The sequence below is a fragment of the Neoarius graeffei genome, chromosome 11 (genome assembly GCF_027579695.1).
Source record: "Neoarius graeffei isolate fNeoGra1 chromosome 11, fNeoGra1.pri, whole genome shotgun sequence".
Classification (NCBI taxonomy): domain Eukaryota; kingdom Metazoa; phylum Chordata; class Actinopteri; order Siluriformes; family Ariidae; genus Neoarius; species Neoarius graeffei.
Window position 1 is genome coordinate 33,341,957 of NC_083579.1, and position 22,250 is coordinate 33,364,206.

The window sequence follows — 22,250 nt, forward strand, 5'->3', positions numbered from 1 at the left end:
CGTAGTCAGCTGGGATAGGCTCCAGCTTGCCTGCGACCCTGTAGAAGGATAAAGCGGCTAGAGATAATGAGATGAGAGAAGTATTTTTCAAATTTTTACATAAAAAATAGATTTCGACTTAGTTTCGAAGAGCAATGTTCGTTTCCGGAGCAAATATCCAAAACTATTCATGATACGGATTTGAAACTTGGTGTCCAAGTTAACAAGGTGATGTAGATGTGCCTTTTCATACTAAGAAATTTGAGAAATTCTAATTTTTCATGTTTCCATGGAAACAATTTCAGACTTAGTCTCTCAGGTTAGTCTTAGGGGTAGGTTTTGTTTCTGGAGCAGAACTTGAAAACTATGAGTGGTATGTTCTGAAAGTTGGTATATGTGTTGAATAAGTCATGTATACAGTGGTGCTTGAAGGTTTGTGAACCCTTTAGAATTTTCTATATTTCTGCATAAATATGACCTAAAACATCATCAGATTTTCACACAAGACCTAAAGGTAGATAAAGAGAACCCAGTTAAACAAATGAGACAAAAAATATTATACTTGGTCATTTATTTATTGAGGAAAATGATCCAATATTACATATCTGTGAGTGGCAAAAGTATGTGAACCTCTAGGATTAGCAGTTAATTTGAAGGTGAAATTAGAGTCAGGTGTTTTCAATCAATGGGATGACAATCAGGTGTGAGTGGGCACCCTGTTTTATTTAAAGAACAGGGATCTATCAAAGTCTGATCTTCACAACACATGTTTGTGGAAGTGTATCATGGCACGAACAAAGGAGATTTCTGAGGACCTCAGAAAAAGCGTTGTTGATGCTCATCAGGCTGGAAAAGGTTACAAAACCATCTCTAAAGAGTTTGGACTCCACCAATCCACAGTCAGACAGATTGTGTACAAATGGAGGAAATTCAAGACCATTGTTACCCTCCGCAGGAGTGGTCGACCAACAAAGATCACTCCAAGAGCAAGGCGTGTAATAGTCAGCGAGGTCACAAAGGATCCCAGGGTAACTTCTAAGCAACTGAAGGCCTCTCTCACATTGGCTAATGTTAATGTTCATGAGTCCACCATCAGAAGAACACTGAACAACAATGGAGTGCATGGCAGGGTTGTAAGGAGAAAGCCACTGCTCTCCAAAAAAACATTGCTGCTTATCTGCAGTTTGCTAAAGATCACGTAAACAAGCCAGAAGGCTATTGGAAAAATGTTTTGTGGACGAGTGAGACCAAAATAGAACTTTTTGGTTTAAATGAAAAGCTTTATGTTTGGAGAAAGGAAGACACTGCATTCCAGCATAAGAACCTTATCCCATCTGTGAAGCATGGTGGTGGTGGTGGTACCATGGTTTGGGCCTGTTTTGCTGCATCTGGGCCAGGACAGCTTGCCATCATTGATGGAACAATGAATTCTGAATTATGCCAGTGAATTCTAAAAGAAAATGTCAGGACATCTGTCCATGAACTGAATCTCAAGAGAAGGTGGGTCATGCAGCAAGACAACGACCCTAAGCATACAAGTCATTCTACCAAAGAATGGTTAAAGAAGAATTAAGTTAATGTTTTGGAATGGCCAAGTCAAAGTCCTGACCTTAATCCAATGGAAATGTTATGGAAGGACCTGAAGCGAGCAGTTCATATGAGGAAGCCCACTAACATCCCAGAGCTAAAGCTGTTCTGTACAGAGGAACGGGCTAAAATTCCTCCAAGCCGGTGTGCAGGACTGATCAACAGTTACCGGAAACATTTAGTTGCTGTTATTGCTGCACAAGGGGGTCACACCAGATACTGAAAGCAAAGGTTCACATACTTTTGCCACTCACAGATATGTAATATTGGATCATTTTCCTCAATAAATAAATGACCAAGTATAATATTTTTGTCTCATTTGTTTAACTGGGTTCTCTTTATCTACTTTTAGGACTTGTGTGAAAATCTGATGATGTTTTAGGTCATATTTATGCAGAAATATAGAAAATTCTAAAGGGTTCACAAACTTTCAAGCACCACTGTATATGCCTTTTGATACTAAGAAATTTGAGAAATTTTATTTTTTAGCTCACCTGGACCAAAAGTCCGGTGGGTTTATGGCATGGGCTGTTGAGGTCAGTGTAAAGAGGTATACTGCAAAAAATTGAAAAATGATTTTGAGGACAAAATTATTTAATACTAGTGAAATGATCTTGCTGCATGGACAGATATTTTTACTTGATAAGACATCTTAAAATAAGTTGGTTGCAATCTAGAACTAGGTTTATCCATCCATCATCTGTAGCCGCTTATCCTGTTCTACAGGGTCGCAGGCAAGCTGGAGCCTATCCCAGCTGACTACGGGCGAAAGGCGGGGTACACCCTGGACAAGTCGCCAGGTCATCACAGGGCTGACACATAGACACAGACAACCATTCACACTCACATTCACACGCTCAATTTAGAGTCACCAGTTAACCTAACCTGCATGTCTTTGGACTGTGGGGGAAACCGGAGCACCCGGAGGAAACCCACGCGGACACGGGGAGAACATGCAAACTCCGCACAGAAAGGCCCTCGCCGGCCACGGGGCTCAAACCCAGGACCTTCTTGCTGTGAGGCGACAGCGCTAACCACTACACCACCGTGCTGCCTAGAACTTGGTTTAATAATCTCAAAATTGGTGTCTTGTATTCTTCTAATAGGAAATGCTAGATTGTTTCCGCTATTTTTACTCGCTATTATATAATTTTTTGCAGTTGGTTTTTTGCAGCAGAACTTGAAAAATGTGACAAATAATCTCTTGAAACTTGGTATATAGTTGGTATATAGGGCAGGGGATATAGATGACTCTGTGTTCTTGTTTAAAATAAGTTACGCTGTATATACAGGTACTAGTTTTAGATCAGTTAACACACTGACATACTGACTTGTTAACTCTCGAACACTGACTACGCACTTCACTGTTCTGAGGAGGAAAGTATACATCACTCATTACAGTTAGGCGGCTTGCTTGGTGCAAACAAAAAATGAAAATGGAGGTGTCCATTTCCGGTTGAGAGTACGCCATGTGCATTTTGGTTGGCGCTTCTCACTGGAGCTTTTTATTTTTCTTTATTTTTCCTTTCTTGTGTTTGTGTAGTTTGATGTTTGTTCTTTGTTTGAATGTTTTGTCCGCTGGCTGAGGCGTAGCTCCGGACCCAGTTTTGGCCGTCGGTTCCCTTCGGGCTTTGGTCCGCCGTGGGTTGATGCCTGTGCTCCTTGCTATGGACTGCAGTGATCTTGTTGCTCTTTAACATTGGGGTTGTCCAGTGCTCTGTGTGGCGGTGCTTTGGTGCTTGGTGTGGTGTTTCATAACGATGTTGCTCGGTGGCTTCGTGGCAGCTGTGCGATTTACCTTCGTGTGCCTTTTGGTGAGACTGTGGGCAGCTACACCACTGGAATTACATCCTGACCCTCTTTTGGTGGACTGTCTTTCCCCCCTAATAACCCCCAAGCATAACTACATCACTTGTTTACCGCAATGCATTTTGGGGGATCGCCAGGGTTGGCACTTGAGCGATATAGCGGATGTCAGATTAATTTTATGTGAGCGCGATGTGAAAGGAGCGATTTTGCTGTGCTCTGTTGGAGAAGACAGTGAAAATGGTGATTTGAAGAGGTGGAGAACATGTCGAGGGTTTAGAGAAGGAAAATCGGAATCCAAATCAAGCTTGGTGAGAAGGTTAGAAGGGTGGGTTTTTTTTTGTTTTGTTTTTTAAACACCCCCCGGACTACAAGCCCCGGGATCACGAAGCAATCTTAGACTTAAGTCTAAATTTGTTTCTTTTAATCTTCAGTTATTCCTTACTATTTTCTAAGAAGCTTTGTTCTTATGAAATCTTCACCTTGTACTTAATCTTGATCCAGCACACTGAAAGTTACAGATGCAGTTCGGCAGGGCTTAATTTGAGCCAGAACATGACGGAACAAGATCCGTAACCTCCGTCGTCAGATCCGGCAGCTATTTTCATTTCATTCGGTGTTCCGGCAGCTATTTAAATGGATCAGATCACCTCCGTGACCATCACAAAGGGAAAAAAATCAAACAATAAATTAAATAAATGAGTAAATAAAAATTTGTTTAGTGTTCGGTTTTGATTTTGATATCTGTTGTTGATTTCTCTCCTATGAAATCTACAAAATCTATGCGAAAGGGGAAGGGGGGGACATGGGGTGTATACTTCTGTTGAATAGAACACCGGGTTTTTTGTAGCCGTTAGCTTGCGCTGTAGAAAAAATGGCAAAAAAACAAGAAAGCTTACTAAAATTTTTCAAAGTCCTAGGACAGCCAGATCCTAAACGACCTAAAATGGACGACGTTGGACACAGCGACACTGCACCAGCACCTGCTGCAAGTGTACCAGTCCGCGGGAACGATCAAAAAGAAGACGAGAAGAATAATGATGGCGGTGAAGCTAGAACGTATGTGTGGAGAGCGAGAGTGAATTTGAGTGCCTGTTTGGAGAACATTCTGAGCGTTGTCCATTGTTGTCCAGGATTTGATAACTGGTGCTGTTGCAATACATGTCATGCAATAGGCGTGTGTGCGTAAAGTTATAGTAAACCGCCCCCCGCCTTTTTTTTTTTTTTTTGAGTCGCCGGACCCACCCACCTCCTGCGTTTCAGGACCTCCCACTTCACAAATTAAGCACTGCAGTTCGGGAAACTATTATGAAAATTCAACTGTTGACTTAAATATAAGGTTTCTTCATGATCCTGGGCCCAGATAAACAGCATCAAGACATTTATAAATGAGTGATTAGTTAAATAAAACTTGATATCAGGAAACATTACAAAAAAAAAACAAATTTGGAAACCCGTTGATCTGCCGTGTCATGTTCAATGAAAATGCATTTTCTTCAATAAATGCCTCTAGTGAGGTAGACTGAACAGTATACACACCCGAAAGAGAACCCTTGGTGGTTTGGGAGTTTTATCGGTCCGACAGGCTCGTTCAGCTGCCGAGTGCTTCGGTACGTCGAGAGGCAAAGGCCAAAGAATGCTTCTGTGTTTTCCAGGCTTTGGAATATCGCTAGTTTCAGACGATGAACAGTGTCGATCGTTATAATCTTCTATAACCGAAGGCCGTTCTGCAGACCATGGAAATATTGCTGGGTCACAGTTTAAGTCCGTCTTTTTCCCACCAGAGAAATGTAAGCTACAAACACTCGTCCATTTCGATTCAGTTCGAAGGTTTTCATTGCAGATTAAACTTATCCATTTCTTTCTTCTCTTCTTTTCAACTGGCAGCTGATAAAAGCTCAAATGAGGTGTTCTCTTTGTTGTGGAGACACAGTAAGGCACACAGCAATTCACTTTAGGCGGCATGGTTAAAATCGGTTACACGCAACAATGCAGTGTTTAACAAAGGTGAAAGTAAACAATACAGCGGAGCTGACCCCAGGTATCGCCCATAATGCATTGCGGTAAACAAGCAGTGACGTAGTTATGGGTTAGGGTTATTACATCTTGACCCTTTTCTGGTGGACTCTTTTTTTTTTCTTCCCCTAATTGTAAAGCGACCTTGGGTGTAAGAAAGGCGCTATATAAATTTAACTGATTATATATATATATATATTTTTTTTCCCACTTTGTAGCTTGAATGTTGGAATTCCCAGTTCTGACTTCCTGCTTCTGAGATAAATCTGTATTTAATACATTTGTATTCTCTCTCTCTCTCTCCTGATATCTCATTCCCAGCTAAAGCAGCCGAAGCAGATAACACTCCTCCCGGCGTCGGCTCTGTTCTGTTCTCCTTCTTAATCTTCTTAGAGTATATTAGTTAATTGAGAATTACAGCAAACAGAGGAAGCAGAGGAGCTTGGCTTTGAGTGTGTTTGTCTATACGGTGCATTTAAATGTCTCGTGTCAGTCTGCTTTCACTTCCTGACTCGAAATCTAAATCAGGCCTTTAACACACCGCCGTCTGCCTCTCACTTGTGTCACACACCTCGGATCTGACCCAGCACTTCCTAATAATTTACTGAGGGATAATGAAGGCTCTCTGCTTCTTTATGGATACTTTAATTACACTTTGTCAGTACGTCAGGTTCTGGTTTCTTTTTTTTTTTCCCCTACTGAGAGTGATTAAAATGAATCTCAGTTTAAGACGAACAACTTCATTAGCATACTGGTCGCCTAGCAACTAAAACATCTCCAACTTTTACATTCAGCGACTCTTTGGTTCTTGTCCTAGCGTCGTTAGTGCTTTATTATTTATTAGATAAAATTAGGAGATGTGTATAGTGATTTTTTTTTTTAATTTCAAAAGATCACGCACTCTCTTGGACATTGACTTGGAAACACTCTCTCTCTCTCTCTCTCTCTCTCTCACACACACACACTCTGCTCAAACTTCCAACCGCTGTTTGTACCCCAAGAGCTACACACATGCTTCGTATCAGGTTACATCTATGGTATGCGTTGCCATGGACACCACATGCCTCATGATAGACGACCCACCATTTCTTTTTCTTCTTTTTTTAATCAGCTGCAAGGGCAAAAAAAAAAAATTAAACAGTCTTTTATTGCTCTTGCACCGTCTCCATGCAAGGAACATCATAAAAGCGAATAGGCTCTGCAATTATTATTTTTTTTCGACAGTAAAATTTTACACATTTAGTGGGGAGAACAATGAAAGGACCACTAATGGAATCTGCGTCTGGGCTCTCGGATATAACGGAGCTATTGTTTTTAGGGACGCGACACACAATCAAAACATGATTTCTAGCCGTCCTGCTCCATCCGAGTCTGCTCCGGGTCCACGCGATACACCGTCCTAACTAAAATAACAGTAAGACAGAGAACAAGAGCCACGCCTGTGTGAGAGGAGATGCAGAGACCAATGTATTTAAAAATGTTATGGACTCCAGAGGAGCATGCATTCTTCAGCACTGGTTTCTGCTTTTTCATCTGAACCACATGTGCCACTGGCAGGAGTCTCACTGGGTTCTGGGTCGCCGCCCCAGCTATTTTTAACTCTCGTCACTCTGTGCATCGAGTCTGTTAATGCAAACAGCTCTGAAGGAGTCGCCTTACTCGAGCAGGACCAAGGAATTCATTTCCAAACAAAAAGCTCTTAGTTCCTTCCATAATCTTGTCCCAAATCCCACTGCCTGCTCCTCTCTCTCTCTCTCTCTCTCTCTCTCTCTCTCTCTTTACGCCTGCAATCACAATCCTCTTTCACTAATCTTCAGTCTAATTGATGCTATTCCACACACTCTTTATTTTTCCCCTCCTTTCCACTTCTTCTCACTTTTGTCCTGACCTGAAGTAGCTTTCTCTTCCACTCACAATGGAGCCGTTCCGGAGGCCAGAGACACCATGGACACGGTGCACAATTAGTGGAAGGAATTTCAGACCAGAATCTTCCAGGAGGAAATTACCAAACTCAAGAACTCATCCTGTGGTGCTTTGGATTCGCCTTCAACCTCACATGAGTACTTGATAGTGGACAAGAAAGCTGGGAAGACAAAAATCTTCTTATAACAAATGTCGAACATCATTTGGGCATGTTTGACCATTCCATGACTGACTCGTCCACCCAGAAATGCATGAAATATGTTTGTTTTGAAATATTTAGTGACTCTGGTGCTAATTGTTTTTGGTTGGTTGGTGCTGGATTCTGATCAACTCCTAAAAGCAAAAGAGTAAGTGTTTCTTTCCCTCATACACCACTTTACAGCAACGTTCAAAATCGTCCATCGATCCATCATCTGTAGCCACTTATCCTGTTCTACAGAGTCGCAGACAAGCTGGAGCCCATTCCAGCTGACTACAGGCGAAAGGCGGGGTACACCCTGGACAAGTCGCCAGGTTATCGCAGGGCTGACACACAGAGACAAACAACCATTCACACTCATATTCACACCTACGGTCAATTTAGAGCCACCAATTATCCTAACCTGCACGTCTTTGGACTGTGGGGGAAACCGGAGCACCTGGAGGAAACCCACACAGACACAGGGAGAACATGCAAACTCCACACAGAAAGGCCCTCGCCGGCCGCTGGGCTCGAACCCAGGACCTTCTTGCTGTGAGGCGACCGTGCTAACCACTATACCACCGTGCCGCCCGTTCGACATCGTATTAATGAGAAATCCAGTGTAGAAGTAGTGGAGATGTTAGAACTGAGCTCAAACTCCCAGAATGTAATGCAGCTATGCATTGACGCTGTCAAGACTTAGCTTGGCGAGTTAGTGATCGGCGAGATGATGAGCGTGTTGGCATTGACGGCACTGTTCACATGAAAGCTCTGGAAGCTGATCTATTCTGCAGAATAAAGGAATAAAAAGTCACTGCATCGGTCTCTTTAGGTTAAAGATGACGCGAGAGCTAAATTCCACTGTGTTGTCGGTAATATAGGAAAACATCGACCGGGTCACATGACCATAACATACACTCACCGGCCACTTTAATAGAAACTTGTTCTTGATTCTAAGATCCCTGTTCTTGGCTGCAGGACTGAAACCCAATGTGTTCTTCTGCTGTTGCATGCTGAGATGCTTTTCTGCTCACCATGGTTGTAAAGAGTGATTATATGAGTTGCTATATCCATCCTTCCTGGCAAAAAAGCTCGAACTAGTCTGGCCATTTTCCTCAGACCTCTCTTAGGCCACCCATTTTTTATCTTTAGGTTCACGGATTTTTTCAACATATTTTTGATGATGTCGGTCGAAATAAAAATAAAAATAAAAGTGTCCTTGTCCAATTTTTTTTTTTTTTGGCATGGCAAAATTTCAATGTCGGATTAAGATTTACACACACACACACACACACACACACGTGTGTTCTTGTGTATAAGTTTATAACACGGACTAGCATTCCAGTATTTACTTCTCTGAAGGTATGTGGTCATATGACCGTTGAGCTCTCATGAGCACATTGAAGGCTGATACGTTCGTGCTACTTGATTCAATAGGACTCTCTGCGGCACCATCCTCTTCTAATTCCACAGTCAGATACTTGCAGCCAAAATCGCGAACTAACGTTACGGCAGGCATATTCGGCATCGCGCTCGTTACATCACCACCTTCTTTCTGAGAACCAAAGATCGTTTTGATCTTTTCATTGTGTACTTTCAACGCTTGAGAGACGAAATCGCCCACGTTTCGGTTAGTGAGACAGTGAAAAGACTTTTCTTCACCACACTTTATGCTTACGTACAGTTGAGGCGATAGCTCGGAATCCATGCTGTCAGCGTCACCCATGGTCAGCACGAGGTTGACACTGTCGTAAAGCGGCCGTAAATACCATGAAAACATTCAAGTGAATACTCAATGTCGTAAATAGTTTCGTTTTCGGACTCGGCTGAAGTGGATATATACAACACACATTGTCGTTTGTATTTGCGATTCTAGTACTTTTTACTTAAAGAAATATGACCTAGTACCAGGGATACAGTGCTGTTACAAGAAAAATATGTGACTTTTTTTTTTACATTTCTTTTTGTACATTTCGGTGGTTAAAATAAAAATAAAAATACGCACAGACTTTTTATTTTTCTAGCGGTAGTATTTAACTGCTGCTGGCGGATCCGTGATCCAAAAAATCTGAAATGAGTTGCCTTATCAACAAGGCATTTGTTTCCATCCACAGAACTGTCGCTCACTCAGTTCAGTGTTTTTTTGTTTTCCGCACCATCCTGTGTAAACTCTAGAGACTGCTGTGTGTGAAAACCCCAGGAGATCAGCAGTTTCTGAAATACTCAAACTAGAGCCCTACACTCCCGCGGGAGTCCTGCAGGACTCGCGGGACCCGCCGCAAAGCAGTGCGGGACAAATTTTGAAAGCTCATTGCGGGCGCGCGCGGGCAGGAGCGGTGATAAGCTGCAGTCCCACTAACTAAAAATGTGTTTGAAATAAAATTTATAAATTATTAATTTATGTCTATCATATATAATTTGTGCTGGATATTTTATTTGGCATTAATAAAAATATTTTAAGATGCCTAAATTTGCAGAGAGAGTCAGATTGCCAGATTGAGTGAGGAATGGCATCTTAAATTTGCCATTGATCACTCCTAACGGGAAATCCTTTGATCACTCTAATGACTCACAGTTCACACCCAGCTAGCAAGAGAACCATGAGTGAAGTGATTTACTGCTTGCGTTAGTCTACAACTCTAATCAGAGAGACAGGTTACACAGTGACAGTAGGCTTGACTCAATGCCATCCCAGAAATCCTTCCTGTAATATGCAAATTTGGCTATCCAATCAGAGGCGGCCGAATTTGCATATTACAGGAAGGATTTCTGGGATAGCATTGAGTCAAGCCTACCGTCACTGTGTAACCTGTCTCTCTGATTAGAGCTGTAGACTAACTCAAGCAGTAAATCAATTCACTTCTCTTACTAGCTCTGCTTTGCAATTAAAAAAAAAAACAAAACACCATTGGTACAAAGCAAGCCCATTCACTTTTTTATGCTGATCAGAGAATTACAATGGTTTCTCATGTGATAAAAATGTGCGATTTGCGATTAAATATTTTAATCGCTTGACAGCACTAATTATTATTATCATTATTATTAGAGACACTACATGCTGAATTCAGAAACAAGGTAAATAATAACAAACGTGAACGTGAGCTGTAGATATTTATGCTCAAATCCACAAGTAGGGGGCGGGGCACCATCACGCTGTGTCAAGACAAGAACTTTCCTGAGAAATAACGTGAACGTCTGCATCATGTGGGATTTGCGGGCGGGAGCGGGACAAAATATGGCAGGCGCGGGAGGGAGCGGGACTGAAAATCATAATTTTTTTGTGGGCGCGGGCGGGAGCGGGACTGAAAATCATAATTCTTTGCGGGCGCGGGCGGGACTGCACAATGCGGGCGCGGGTGGGAGCGGGACTGAAAAATCCGACCCGCGCAGACCTCTAACTCAAACCAGTCCATCTGGCTCAAACAGCAAAAGTCACACTTTGAGATCACAGTTGTTTTTCCCCATTCTGATGTTTGAAGTGAACATTAACTGAAGCTCTTGATTGGTATCTGCATGATTTGATGCATCGTGCTGCTGTCAAGGGATCGGCCGATTACAGAACTGCATCAAACAGCAGGTGGATGCATGGGTGTTCCTAATAAAGTGGCTGTGTGTATGTATATATGAATTACAAAATTAATCTGTAAGGGTGTTTTTTTTTTTTCCTTTAAGAAGTCTTTAAAACTTTAAGGAACACCTACAAGTAAGCAACTTGTGTCTTGGGGAGGAATCGGCTTTGTGAAACCAGCTGGAGTATTTTCCATGCGCTGGCTGTTGACAAACTTCCAAAAGAACAAAAAAGCCCCAAAGAACAATAAATCTTCAGAGACACGCTTCTACTCGCTCACATTCAGCACTCACCAGCGCCCACAAAAGAGCCGTTAGACTTCTCCTCTCTCGCTCTAATGTGCCCTGGAGAAGGAATAATATCACACCCAAGCAATAGGTTTATCAAAGGAAACAACCGATCCACAGTTTCATTCTGTCGATGCTAAACACAGAAATCCCTATTGATTCCACAGCTATGAAACTAAATACAAAAAAAAAACCCTATTCTTTTCAGCGTTTACAGCAGCATGAAATGTGATCGGGGTTGAGCGATCGGGCTGCAGATGCCAAAACGCTGAGGTAGGAGCTGTGTCCTTGACTCGGAAGATGAGGAAAATGGGAAGGAAATAAAGGAGAGAAGAGAAGGAAAAAAGTGAGGAGAGAATAGAATGGAAAAAGAAGAAAGGAGAGAAAGGACTGACAAGAGAGGAAAGAATGAGAGAATGGAAAAGAAGAGAGAGGAAGAAAGAAGGGAAAAGATTGGAAATGAGAAGAGGAAAGGATGAGAGAATGGAAACGGAGAAGAAGATGAAATAGAAGAAATAGAGGGTCATAGCTTGGATTGTATCTAAAAGCGCGCACACACACACACACAGGGTTTACTTATTTCATGTCTTTTAGCATTTCAGGTTTGTCTTGCCAGAGGACCGAGAGGACAGTTATGTGAAACATACAGCTCTTTCTCACTGCTTTTCTTCTCTTTTTTTTAATCTTTCTGCTTTTTCAATCCACAAACTTCCATTTAAAATGAATTTCCTCCAGCTACTGGACCTCCAGTTGTCATCTCGGATAATTCACGCGTGTGTGCATCTTCGTGAAGATGGACAAAGGCAGGTACAGAAAAAAACTCCCAAAAATAGGCTGGAAGCCGTGCGCCGTTGCCATGGAGAGTCGCGTGTTGCCAGGGCGATGGCGTATTTCTCTCCCGCGCTAATGGCCTGTCCTTTTGCCAGGCAACAAATAGCCTCGTGATGCAACTGCACCTGTCTCTGCCACGATGTGTTACCATGGAGGCGTGCCTGTTGCCGTGGCGACCATCACGCTCATAACCCTGCAAGGGCAAACGTGTGCGGCAGGAATCAGAGGGCCAGCTGTTTCACCTGCTCTCTCTCTCTCTCTCTTTCAGATGCTGTATGGTTAGCATGTTAAGGAATGTGGATCTGCCTGGGCCTGTCTTACACGTCTCCGTTTAATCAATCTCCTTCTCTCATGCTCTCCCCCTCTCTCTCTGAGGAGCTGGATCAGTACCCAGTACCTGGGGTGCCACAGTGGCTGCCTGCCCAAATCTGAACACAGAGATGAAACAGCCGGCTTTTCTAATTGCATTTACTCTCCCGTTCCCTCACCCAAAACCCTTTGTGATGTTGGCCAGGAACATATGATGCAGAATTCAACATTGGAGAACATCATCATCATCATCATCATCATCATCATCATCATCATCAGTGTCTTAAAGTCTTTTATTGGCAAACTAATACAGTAAATCAAACTAGAAATGGACAAATGGTATAATATGTCAATCTTTAATGAATAACAAACAACTTTGTGGTACTAACAGGAACTCAGATTCATCACATCATCCTGTTACTGATTATTTTCCTCAAACAGGACAAAACTTCATTCTTTAAGTGACTTATAGATTCATTAAAATTCATTCTTTTTTTTTTTTTTTACTATTTAAAAGCATGCGCATAGCAGTTTGACAGCCCAGTTATTTACATGAACATATAAACACATTGCCATGATGTTTCCCATGTTAGATCAGTACCGGGTCAGTATCAGATCAGTAGCAGGATAGGATAGGCCAGGTTCAGTACCAGATCAGTATCAGGTCGATATCAGATCAGTCCTGGATCAGTATTAGATCAGTACCGGGTCAGTATCAGATCAGCACCAGATCGGTATCAAATCAGTATCAGGGTAGTACTGGATCACCACTGGATCAGTATCAGATCAGCACCAGATCAATATCAGGTTAGTATTGGATCAGCACTGGATCAATATTAAATCAGTACCGGATCAGTATCAGATCAGCACCAGGTCAGTATCAGGTTAGTATTGGATCAGCACTGGATCAGTATTAGATCAGTACCAGATCGGTATCAGATCAGCACCAGGTTAGTATTGGATCAGCAATGGATCAGTATTAGATCAGTACCGGATCAGTATCAGATCAGCACCAGATCAGCGTTGGATCAGTATTAGGTCAGTATCATATCAGTAACAGATCAGTATTAGGTCAGTACCATGTCAGTATCAGATGAGTATTAGGTCAGTACCGGGTCAGTATCAGATCAATACTAGATCAGTATCAGATCAGTATCGGATCAGTATCAGATCAATACCTGATTAGTAGCAAGTCAGTACTGGATCAGTATCAGTTCAGATCCGGATCAGTACCACATCAGTATCAGTTCAATATCAGATCAGTACCAGATTAGTATCAATTCAGTATCAGATCAATGCCGCTCAGAACCAGATCAGTATCAGAACAGTACCAGGTCATTATTGGATCAGTATCGGATCAATGCCAGATCAGTTTTGGGTCAGTACTGAATCAGTATCGGATCTGTGCCAGATCAGTATCAGATCTGTGTCGGTTCAGTACTGGAGCAGTACCAGGTCAGTATCAGATCAGTACCAGGTCAGTATCGGATCAGTACCATATCAGTATTAGGTCAGTATCTAACCCTAGTCCCGAGTCAATATCAGATTGGTATAGGATCAGTATCAGATTGGTATAGGATCAGTATTGCCTCTGTATTGGATCAGTACTGGAGTAGTACTGGGTCACTATCAGATCAGTATCAGATCAGTACCAGGTAGGTATCAGATCAGTATCAGGTCAGTACTGTGTCAGTATCGGCTCTGTATCAGATCAGTATCAGTTCAGATTAGTACCAGATCAGTATTAGGTCAGTACCAGATTGGTATCAGTTCAGATTAGTACCAGATCAGTTCAATATCAGATATGTACTGGATTAGTATTGGATCAGTACCGGCTCACTATCAGGTCAGTATCAGATAAGTATTGGATCAGTACCAGATAAGTACTGGGTCAGTATCAGGTCAGTACTGGATCAGTACCGGATCAGTATTGAGTCAGTATCAGATCTGTATCGGATCAGTACACAATCAGTATCAGATCTGAATCGGATCAGTACCAGGTCAGTATCGGATCAGGATCAGATTAGTTTTGGATCAGTATCAGGTCAGTACTGGATCAGTATCAGATCAGAACCGGATCAGTAGCAGCTGATATTCTGATCCTGGTATTGTTTAATCCTAAGGTAAATAGCATCGGTGCATCATTAACTGTGCAATTTTTTATCAGTGAATAAATAAAAGTAAGAATAATAAAGCAAGGTCAGTTTAAAGCTGATGGAAGAGAGTAGAGTGAGCGTGTGTGACTCAGCTGATTTGCGTGGAACACTATAAAAAGCTCCATTCTGCTTCCTGCAAGCCGCAGTGGCCAGATAAACACTTTATTACATGCTGCTACATGCAGATTTGCCATCTGGCCTGAGAGCAGGAGAGGAAGCCGAGACCCTGTGTGTCCTCACACAGGCGTCCATGCACACACACACACACACACACACACACACACACACACACACACACACACACAGAAATCATATGTTTGTCATGCTAGACAAACACAGACCTGATCAGAACAACAAGCGCAATTCAAACAACTGTGAAAATGAAGGACTGTATCACACAACCACTTATGGTGTACTCTTTTTTTCAAATAAAAGCTAAATATAGATGGCAATATGGTGTGGCGGCTTCTTCGGAACTGTTAATGACTACTCAATGATGTCCCACACACACACGCACAGACACTATCTCTTACGCTTATTATCGCGGAAATCTATAATGAACGTTTATGAGATAAGACTTGGAGGTCAAGTCAGTGTCGTGTTATCTTCAGGAATGTACCCGATGTGAAAATAAATCTTATGACACAGCGCTCTGTGCTGCAAAATTTAGCACCGTACTTTATAAAATCTGCACAAGTGTGCCTAGGTAATGGCTTTTTAGTAGTTGACCTCATTCAGTACGGTTTTGTCAGATCATGGTGAATTTCGTGTCAAAGGCACAGCACTGTGCAGCTTTTCTTTCTTTCTTTTTTTATAATGTTGAATATTTAAAAAGTGGAGCAGAGTAAAAGCAGCTGAGGTGAAAGGAAGCATCCAAACACAAAACCTTCTGCTTCCAAAACCAAACTCTATTTTACTGCCTAACAACTTGCCTGGGCGGCATGGTGGTGTAGTGGTTAGCACTGTCGCCTCACAGCAAGAAGGTCCGGGTTCGAGCCCCGTGGTCGGCGAGGGCCTTTCTGTGCGGAGTTTGCATGTTCTCCCCGTGTCCGTGTGGGTTTCCTCCGGGTGCTCCGGTTTCCCCCACAGTCCAAAGACATGCAGGTTAGGTTAACTGGTGACTCTAAATTGAGCGTAGGTGTGAATGAGAGTGTGAATGGTTGTCTGTGTCTATGTGTCAGCCCTGCGATGACCTGGCGACTTGTCCAGGGTGTACCCCGCCTTTCGCCCGTAGTCAGCTGGGATAGGCTCCAGCTTGCCTGCGACCCTGTAGAACAGGATAAAGCGGTTAGAGATAATGAGATGAACAACTTGCCTCTCTACCTGAAACACCTCCTTCTCCATCCTACCTCCATTTCCCCATCCTGTCTGGTAGGTTTTACCCTCTTTACAAACACGTAGCTCTGTTTTCCTTTTCCACACTATCCTATATGTGTTTGCTGCCCTTGGTTCGGACGTTTAGCTTCATCCATTTCCTAAACATCATTTAGCCATTTTTCAAGGCTTGGTAATGGAAGTGTTATGGTTTAATTTTTTTTTCACAGTATCATAACCTAGCTTAAAAAAATCACAATTATCGCAGGACCATTGTATTATTCAGGATAAGATTTCTGAACATATTTCTGGAGAAGTAATGCTCCTGGAGAATGTCTGTAGTAATACTGATCAATTTGCATGCTTTTTTTTTATTTTTAATTAAAAATATATATGTGGGCGGCACGGTGGTGTAGTGGTTAGCGCTGTTGCCTCACAGCAAGAAGGTCCGGGTTCGAGCCCCGTGGCCGGCGAGGGCCTTTCTGTGTGGAGTTTGCATGTTCTCCCCGTGTCCGCGTGGGTTTCCTCCGGGTGCTCCGGTTTCCCCCACAGTCCAAAGACATGCAGGTTAGGTTAACTGGTGACTCTAAATTGAGCGTAGGTGTGAATGTGAGTGTGAATGGTTGTCTGTGTCTATGTGTCAGCCCTGTGATGACCTGGCGACTTGTCCAGGGTGTACCCCGCCTTTCGCCCGTAGTCAGCTGGGATAGGCTCCAGCTTGCCTGCGACCCTGTAGAACAGGATAAAGCGGTTAGAGATAATGAGATGAACAACTTGCCTCTCTACCTGAAACACCTCCTTCTCCATCCTACCTCCATTTCCCCATCCTGTCTGGTAGGTTTTACCCTCTTTACAAACACGTAGCTCTGTTTTCCTTTTCCACACTATCCTATATGTGTTTGCTGCCCTTGGTTCGGACGTTTAGCTTCATCCATTTCCTAAACATCATTTAGCCATTTTTCAAGGCTTGGTAATGGAAGTGTTATGGTTTAATTTTTTTTTCACAGTATCATAACCTAGCTTAAAAAAATCACAATTATCGCAGGACCATTGTATTATTCAGGATAAGATTTCTGAACATATTTCTGGAGAAGTAATGCTCCTGGAGAATGTCTGTAGTAATACTGATCAATTTGCATGCTTTTTTTTTATTTTTAATTAAAAATATATATGTGGGCGGCACGGTGGTGTAGTGGTTAGCGCTGTTGCCTCACAGCAAGAAGGTCCGGGTTCGAGCCCCGTGGCCGGCGAGGGCCTTTCTGTGTGGAGTTTGCATGTTCTCCCCGTGTCCGCGTGGGTTTCCTCCGGGTGCTCCGGTTTCCCCCACAGTCCAAAGACATGCAGGTTAGGTTAACTGGTGACTCTAAATTGAGCGTAGGTGTGAATGTGAGTGTGAATGGTTGTCTGTGTCTATGTGTCAGCCCTGTGATGACCTGGCGACTTGTCCAGGGTGTACCCCGCCTTTCGCCCGTAGTCAGCTGGGATAGGCTCCAGCTCGCCTGCGACCCTGTAGAACAGGATAAAGTGGCTAGAGATAATGAGATGAGATGAGAAAAATATATATGTATATTTTTTTGTTTTGCCTGTTATTATAAGCGCTTGCTGTAGGGGGTGTGGCCAAGCATGTTGTACTTTAGTAGGTCACATACATGACCATAACATACACTCACTGGCCACTTTAATAGGAACTTCTTGTTGATTCTAAGATTCCTGTTCTTGGCTGCAGGACTGGAATCCAATGTGTTCTTCTGCTGTTGCATGCTGAGATGCTTTTCTGTTCAGCACGGTTGTAAAGAGTGATTGTGAGTTACTATATCTATCCTTCCTGGCACCTCGAACCAAACTGTCTATTTTCCTCTGACTTCTCTTATCAACAAGGCGTTTGTTTCCACCCACAGAACTGTCGCTCATTCACGTGATGTTTTTTGTTTTTCGCACCATTTTGTGTAAACTCTAGAGACTGTTGTGTGTGAAAACCCCAGGAGATCAGCAGTTTCTGAAATACTCAAATCAGTCCATCTGGCTCAAACCAAAACCACAGTGAAAGAAAGTCACACTTTTACCCCTTTTCCACCAAATCAGTTCCAGGGCTGGTTCGGGGCCAGTGCTGGTGCTGGTTCACAACTCGTTCAACTTGCGAGCCAGCTGAGAACCAGTTTGCTTTTCCATAGCTTGCAGTGCTAAGGGGAATCACGTCATTACGTTGCTGTGTACATCAGTTACATCGCTGTATACTTCATTACGTCGCTCTATATGTCACTTATGTCGCTATGTTTGCATAAACCTTGGCGCGAATATCGAAGCAAAAACAACACGGAAGAAGCAGCAGCAACAACAACAATAATAATAATAATGGATGACTTCGCGTTTGTACAGCTGCTGCTTCTCGTCGCTTAAAAATGGCGACCTTTCGCGGTCTTGTTATTGTTGTTGGTCTTAACAACTCCGCCCCCCCGCTGACGTAAGCGGTTCTTTCCTCTGGCCCAGCAGAGAGTTGGTGCTAGCCTGGAACCGGTTTTTCTGGCCCCAGAGCCAGTTCTTTGTCAGTGGAAACAGAAAACCCAGTTCCAAACTAAGCACTGGCCCCAAACCAGCCCTGGAACTGCTTTGGTGGAAAAGGGGCATTTGAGATCACAATTTTTCCCATTCTGATGTTTGAAGTGAACATTAAAGCTAGACTGCCTTTCAGATTTTTCAAGTGTAGATCATAAAAAGAATTTTCCTGGACACCCAGTTATTTTTGTTTAGTGAACTAAAAGCAACTGAATTCGAATCACAGACTTCCAATTTATTTGATCTTTTTAACAGAACAATTAATGAATTTAGGGCCACATGGCCTTAAATTCTCCACTATTATTTCCTGCTTCACCATGACCCAATTCAAGATACTACGTCTTACATCATGTGGTGGGCTTTCCCCATTTGCACAAGGCATTGTGGGATACAAATTTGAAACAGGAGAGAAAAATGGAGGACGTGAGTGTGCGAATGAACCGTGAAAGACCGACTACAGTAACGGAAAGCGAGAAGAAAAGACGTTACGTTATATACGAAGGAAAGGAAACGCAGGACCAAACTAATAAATATCGGCGGTCAGCGAGCACCTCGGTGTGATCAGCTCTTCGTTTAGCGACAGAATGATGGAACTGTCAGTGCACGCTCAAGGTAAACCTGTAGATGGCAGTAATGCGACACTGTGGATGCCAGCTGCTGTAAAACCCAAAAGAAGAAGAAGAAGGTAAACCTGCGCGTGCGCACACGGACTTCCTCTGTCTGCTTGACTGCGCAAAGTGAGAAATTTCATGCACATTATTTACTTTAATCCCCTCAAATTTAATAACTTCCCAGCTACAGAATGGCCTGTTTTTTGTGAGATTTTACAGAGATAAACATAAATCACAATGACCAAATTTCAGAGAGAACTAAACTTCACTGATTTTATGAAATCGAAAGGCCGCCTCGCTTTAACTGAGGATCTTGATGTGTAGCTGCATGATTTGATGCATCGTGCTGATGTCAAGGGATCGGCTGATTACAGAACTGCATCAAACAGCAGGTGGATGGGTGTTCCTAATAAAGTGGCTGGTGACTGTACCTGTGCTAGGAACTCAAGGACTTCTCGAAAGCCCCTGGAAGCACTGGTTTTCTGTCATGCCTTTGAAAATATTGTTTATATTTTAGACCTTCCACGTTATAAACTCGTACTTGGTTTTGTTTGGGTTTTGTCGAGGAATGACAGAAGAGTCAGCGCTTCCCGGAGTGTCGTGATTCTGAAGAAAAAAAAAGCACCAAACCTGTGACACTGACAAAGTGGGAATGTGTGAGTTTTTCTGCAATCCACCTTTACTCTATACGCAGGTCTTGATGTTATTCCTGAGGTGTATGACGTGACAGTTTATGACGTATCAGTGTCCTGACGTTTTGCATACGCGGACGTATTTACAAAAACTATGTTTTGGCTTATGTGATACTCCAACAGATGTTGGTTGAACCGGATAGAAATTGACACAGTGTATGATTTGCAGTAAAGCAATTATTCAATCTCACGCACTTGAGTAGCTAGGAGCGTGCCGACACGTTTGCTCGATCTAAATGAAATGAATCGGCTCGGAAAGCTGCCGCCGTGCTTGTTTCTTTGAGAGAGAGCCGCTCGGCCTTTCGATGCCTGCACAAGCTGGCGCTAATGGAACCTGTTAGCACACCTGAGAGAGCATCAGAGAGAGACAGAGAGAGAGGAGAGAGGATCGATATCTCTGGCAAGACTCTTGCTTACCTTTGATATGCCTGAGGAGAGGTGGGAGGCGTGGTGAACACTTGGGAGTAGGGATGATAAGGCGTCTTCTTCAGCGCCTGGATGAGATTGTGTCTGTATTCCGGGTCTATGCACCACAGGGAACCCTTTCCGATACTCTGCACAGAGGAGGACAGAACAGTTCAAACGCTATCCGTCAGTACAAACTTACCACTACAGGCAGGACTTGTAAAGAAACTAAAGACTCGTGAGGAGAGGAATATCTAGTCAAGATTTTTTCTCTCTCTCCCTCCCTCCCTCTCTCTCTCCTTCTCCATAATATCAAAATACCAAAAGAAATGAAAGCAGAATTCACAATTTGACATTTCTTTTTTCTTTATGTATTCATCTTCCAGGCTTAAATACATTTACAGCCCTCACTGATCTCACCGGTTTAAAGACGAAACAAAAATATGGCTCAGGTTGCGTTAAGTCTGGGGGATAAAGTCGATCCAAACTACATGCTCAGAAAAGTAAAACTAGCATGGGGTTGAAGTTCAGCTGGACCACTGACACTTAAAGGTCACAATTTTTCCCATGAACTAGACTGCCTTTCAGATTTTTCAAGTGTAGATCATAAAAAGAATTTTCCCCAACACCTGATTATTTTTCTTTAGTGGGCTGAAAGCTACTGAATTCGAATCACAGACTTCCAATTTTATTTATTTTTTAAAATAGAACAATTAATGAATTTATCTCCACCTGGGGGGCGGCACGGTAGTGTAGTGGTTAGCGCTGTCGCCTCACAGCAAGAAGGTCCGGGTTTGAGCCCCGTGGCCAGCGAGGGCCTTTCTGTGTGGAGTTTGCATGTTCTCCCCGTGTCCGCGTGGGTTTCCTCCGGGTGCTCCGGTTTCCCCCACAGTCCAAAGACATGCAGGTTAGGTTAACTGGTGACTCTAAATTGACCGTAGGTGTGAATGTGAGTGTGAATGGTTGTCTGTGTCTATATGTCAGCCCTGTGATGACCTGGCAACTTGTCCAGGGTGTACCCCGCCTTTCGCCCGTAGTCAGCTGGGATAGGCTCCAGCTTGCTTGCGACCCTGTAGAACAAGATAAAGCGGCTACAGATGATGAGATGAGATGAGATCTCCACGTGGCCCTAAATTCTCTGCTATTTTTTCCTGCTTCACCATGACGCAATACAAGATACTACGTCTTACATCATGTGGTGGGCTTTCCCTGTTTGCACAAGGCATCGTGGGATACAAATTTGAAACAGGAGAGAAAAATGGAGGACGTGAGTGTGCGAATGAACCGTGAAAGACCGACTACAGTAACGGAAAGCGAGAAGAAAAGACGTTACGTTATATACGAAGGAAAGGAAATGCAGGACCAAACTAATAAATATCGGCGGTCAGCGAGCACCTCGGTGTGATCAGCGGTTCGTTTAGCGACAGAATGATGGAACTGTCAGTGCACGGTCAAGGTAAACCTGTAGATGGCAGTAATGCGACACTGTGGATGCCAGCTGCTGTAAAACCCAAAAGAAGAAGAAGAAGGTAAACCTGCGCGTGCGCACACGGACTTCCTCTGTCTGCTTGACTGCGCGAAGTGAGAAATTTCATGCACATTATTTACTTTAATCCCCTCAAATTCAATAACTTCCCAGCTACAGAATGGCCTGAGTTTTAGATATTACAATTCAGAGGGAACTAAATTTCACTGGTTTTATGAAATCGAAAGGCCGTCTACTTTTAAGCTACGTCATAACTGGGGTAAGTAAATCTGGACTAACGGTTCGAGAAGCAGCTTTGGGACCAAATGGTCTCCTGTTCGATTCCCTGGACCAGCAGGAATGGCTGAAGCGCCCTTAAGCAAGGTATCTAACCCTCAACTGCTCTGCAGGCTGCTCTGGGTATGTTGTGCATCGCTCTGGATAAGAGCGTCTGCTAAATGCTACTAATGTCAAATCAGGGCTTCCCAAACTGTACAATGTTTAGCGATTTCATGCACAGTAATGTTATGGCGTATTCACACCTACGTTGTTTGGTCCGGACCAAAC

The 22,250-nt window shown here is 43.1% G+C and overlaps 1 protein-coding gene across 2 annotated transcripts in view; it reads right to left on the reverse strand.

Moving 5' to 3' along the window:
• The window catches only part of foxn3 (forkhead box N3), a 201,506-nt gene that overhangs the window by 76,875 nt on the left and 102,381 nt on the right, over window positions 1-22,250 (reverse strand). For both annotated transcript variants that reach the window (XM_060933731.1, XM_060933730.1), the window contains exon 3: window positions 20,231-20,367. In XM_060933731.1, the coding sequence (XP_060789714.1) occupies window positions 20,231-20,367 (137 nt within the window). The remainder of the gene's footprint in view (window positions 1-20,230; window positions 20,368-22,250) is intronic.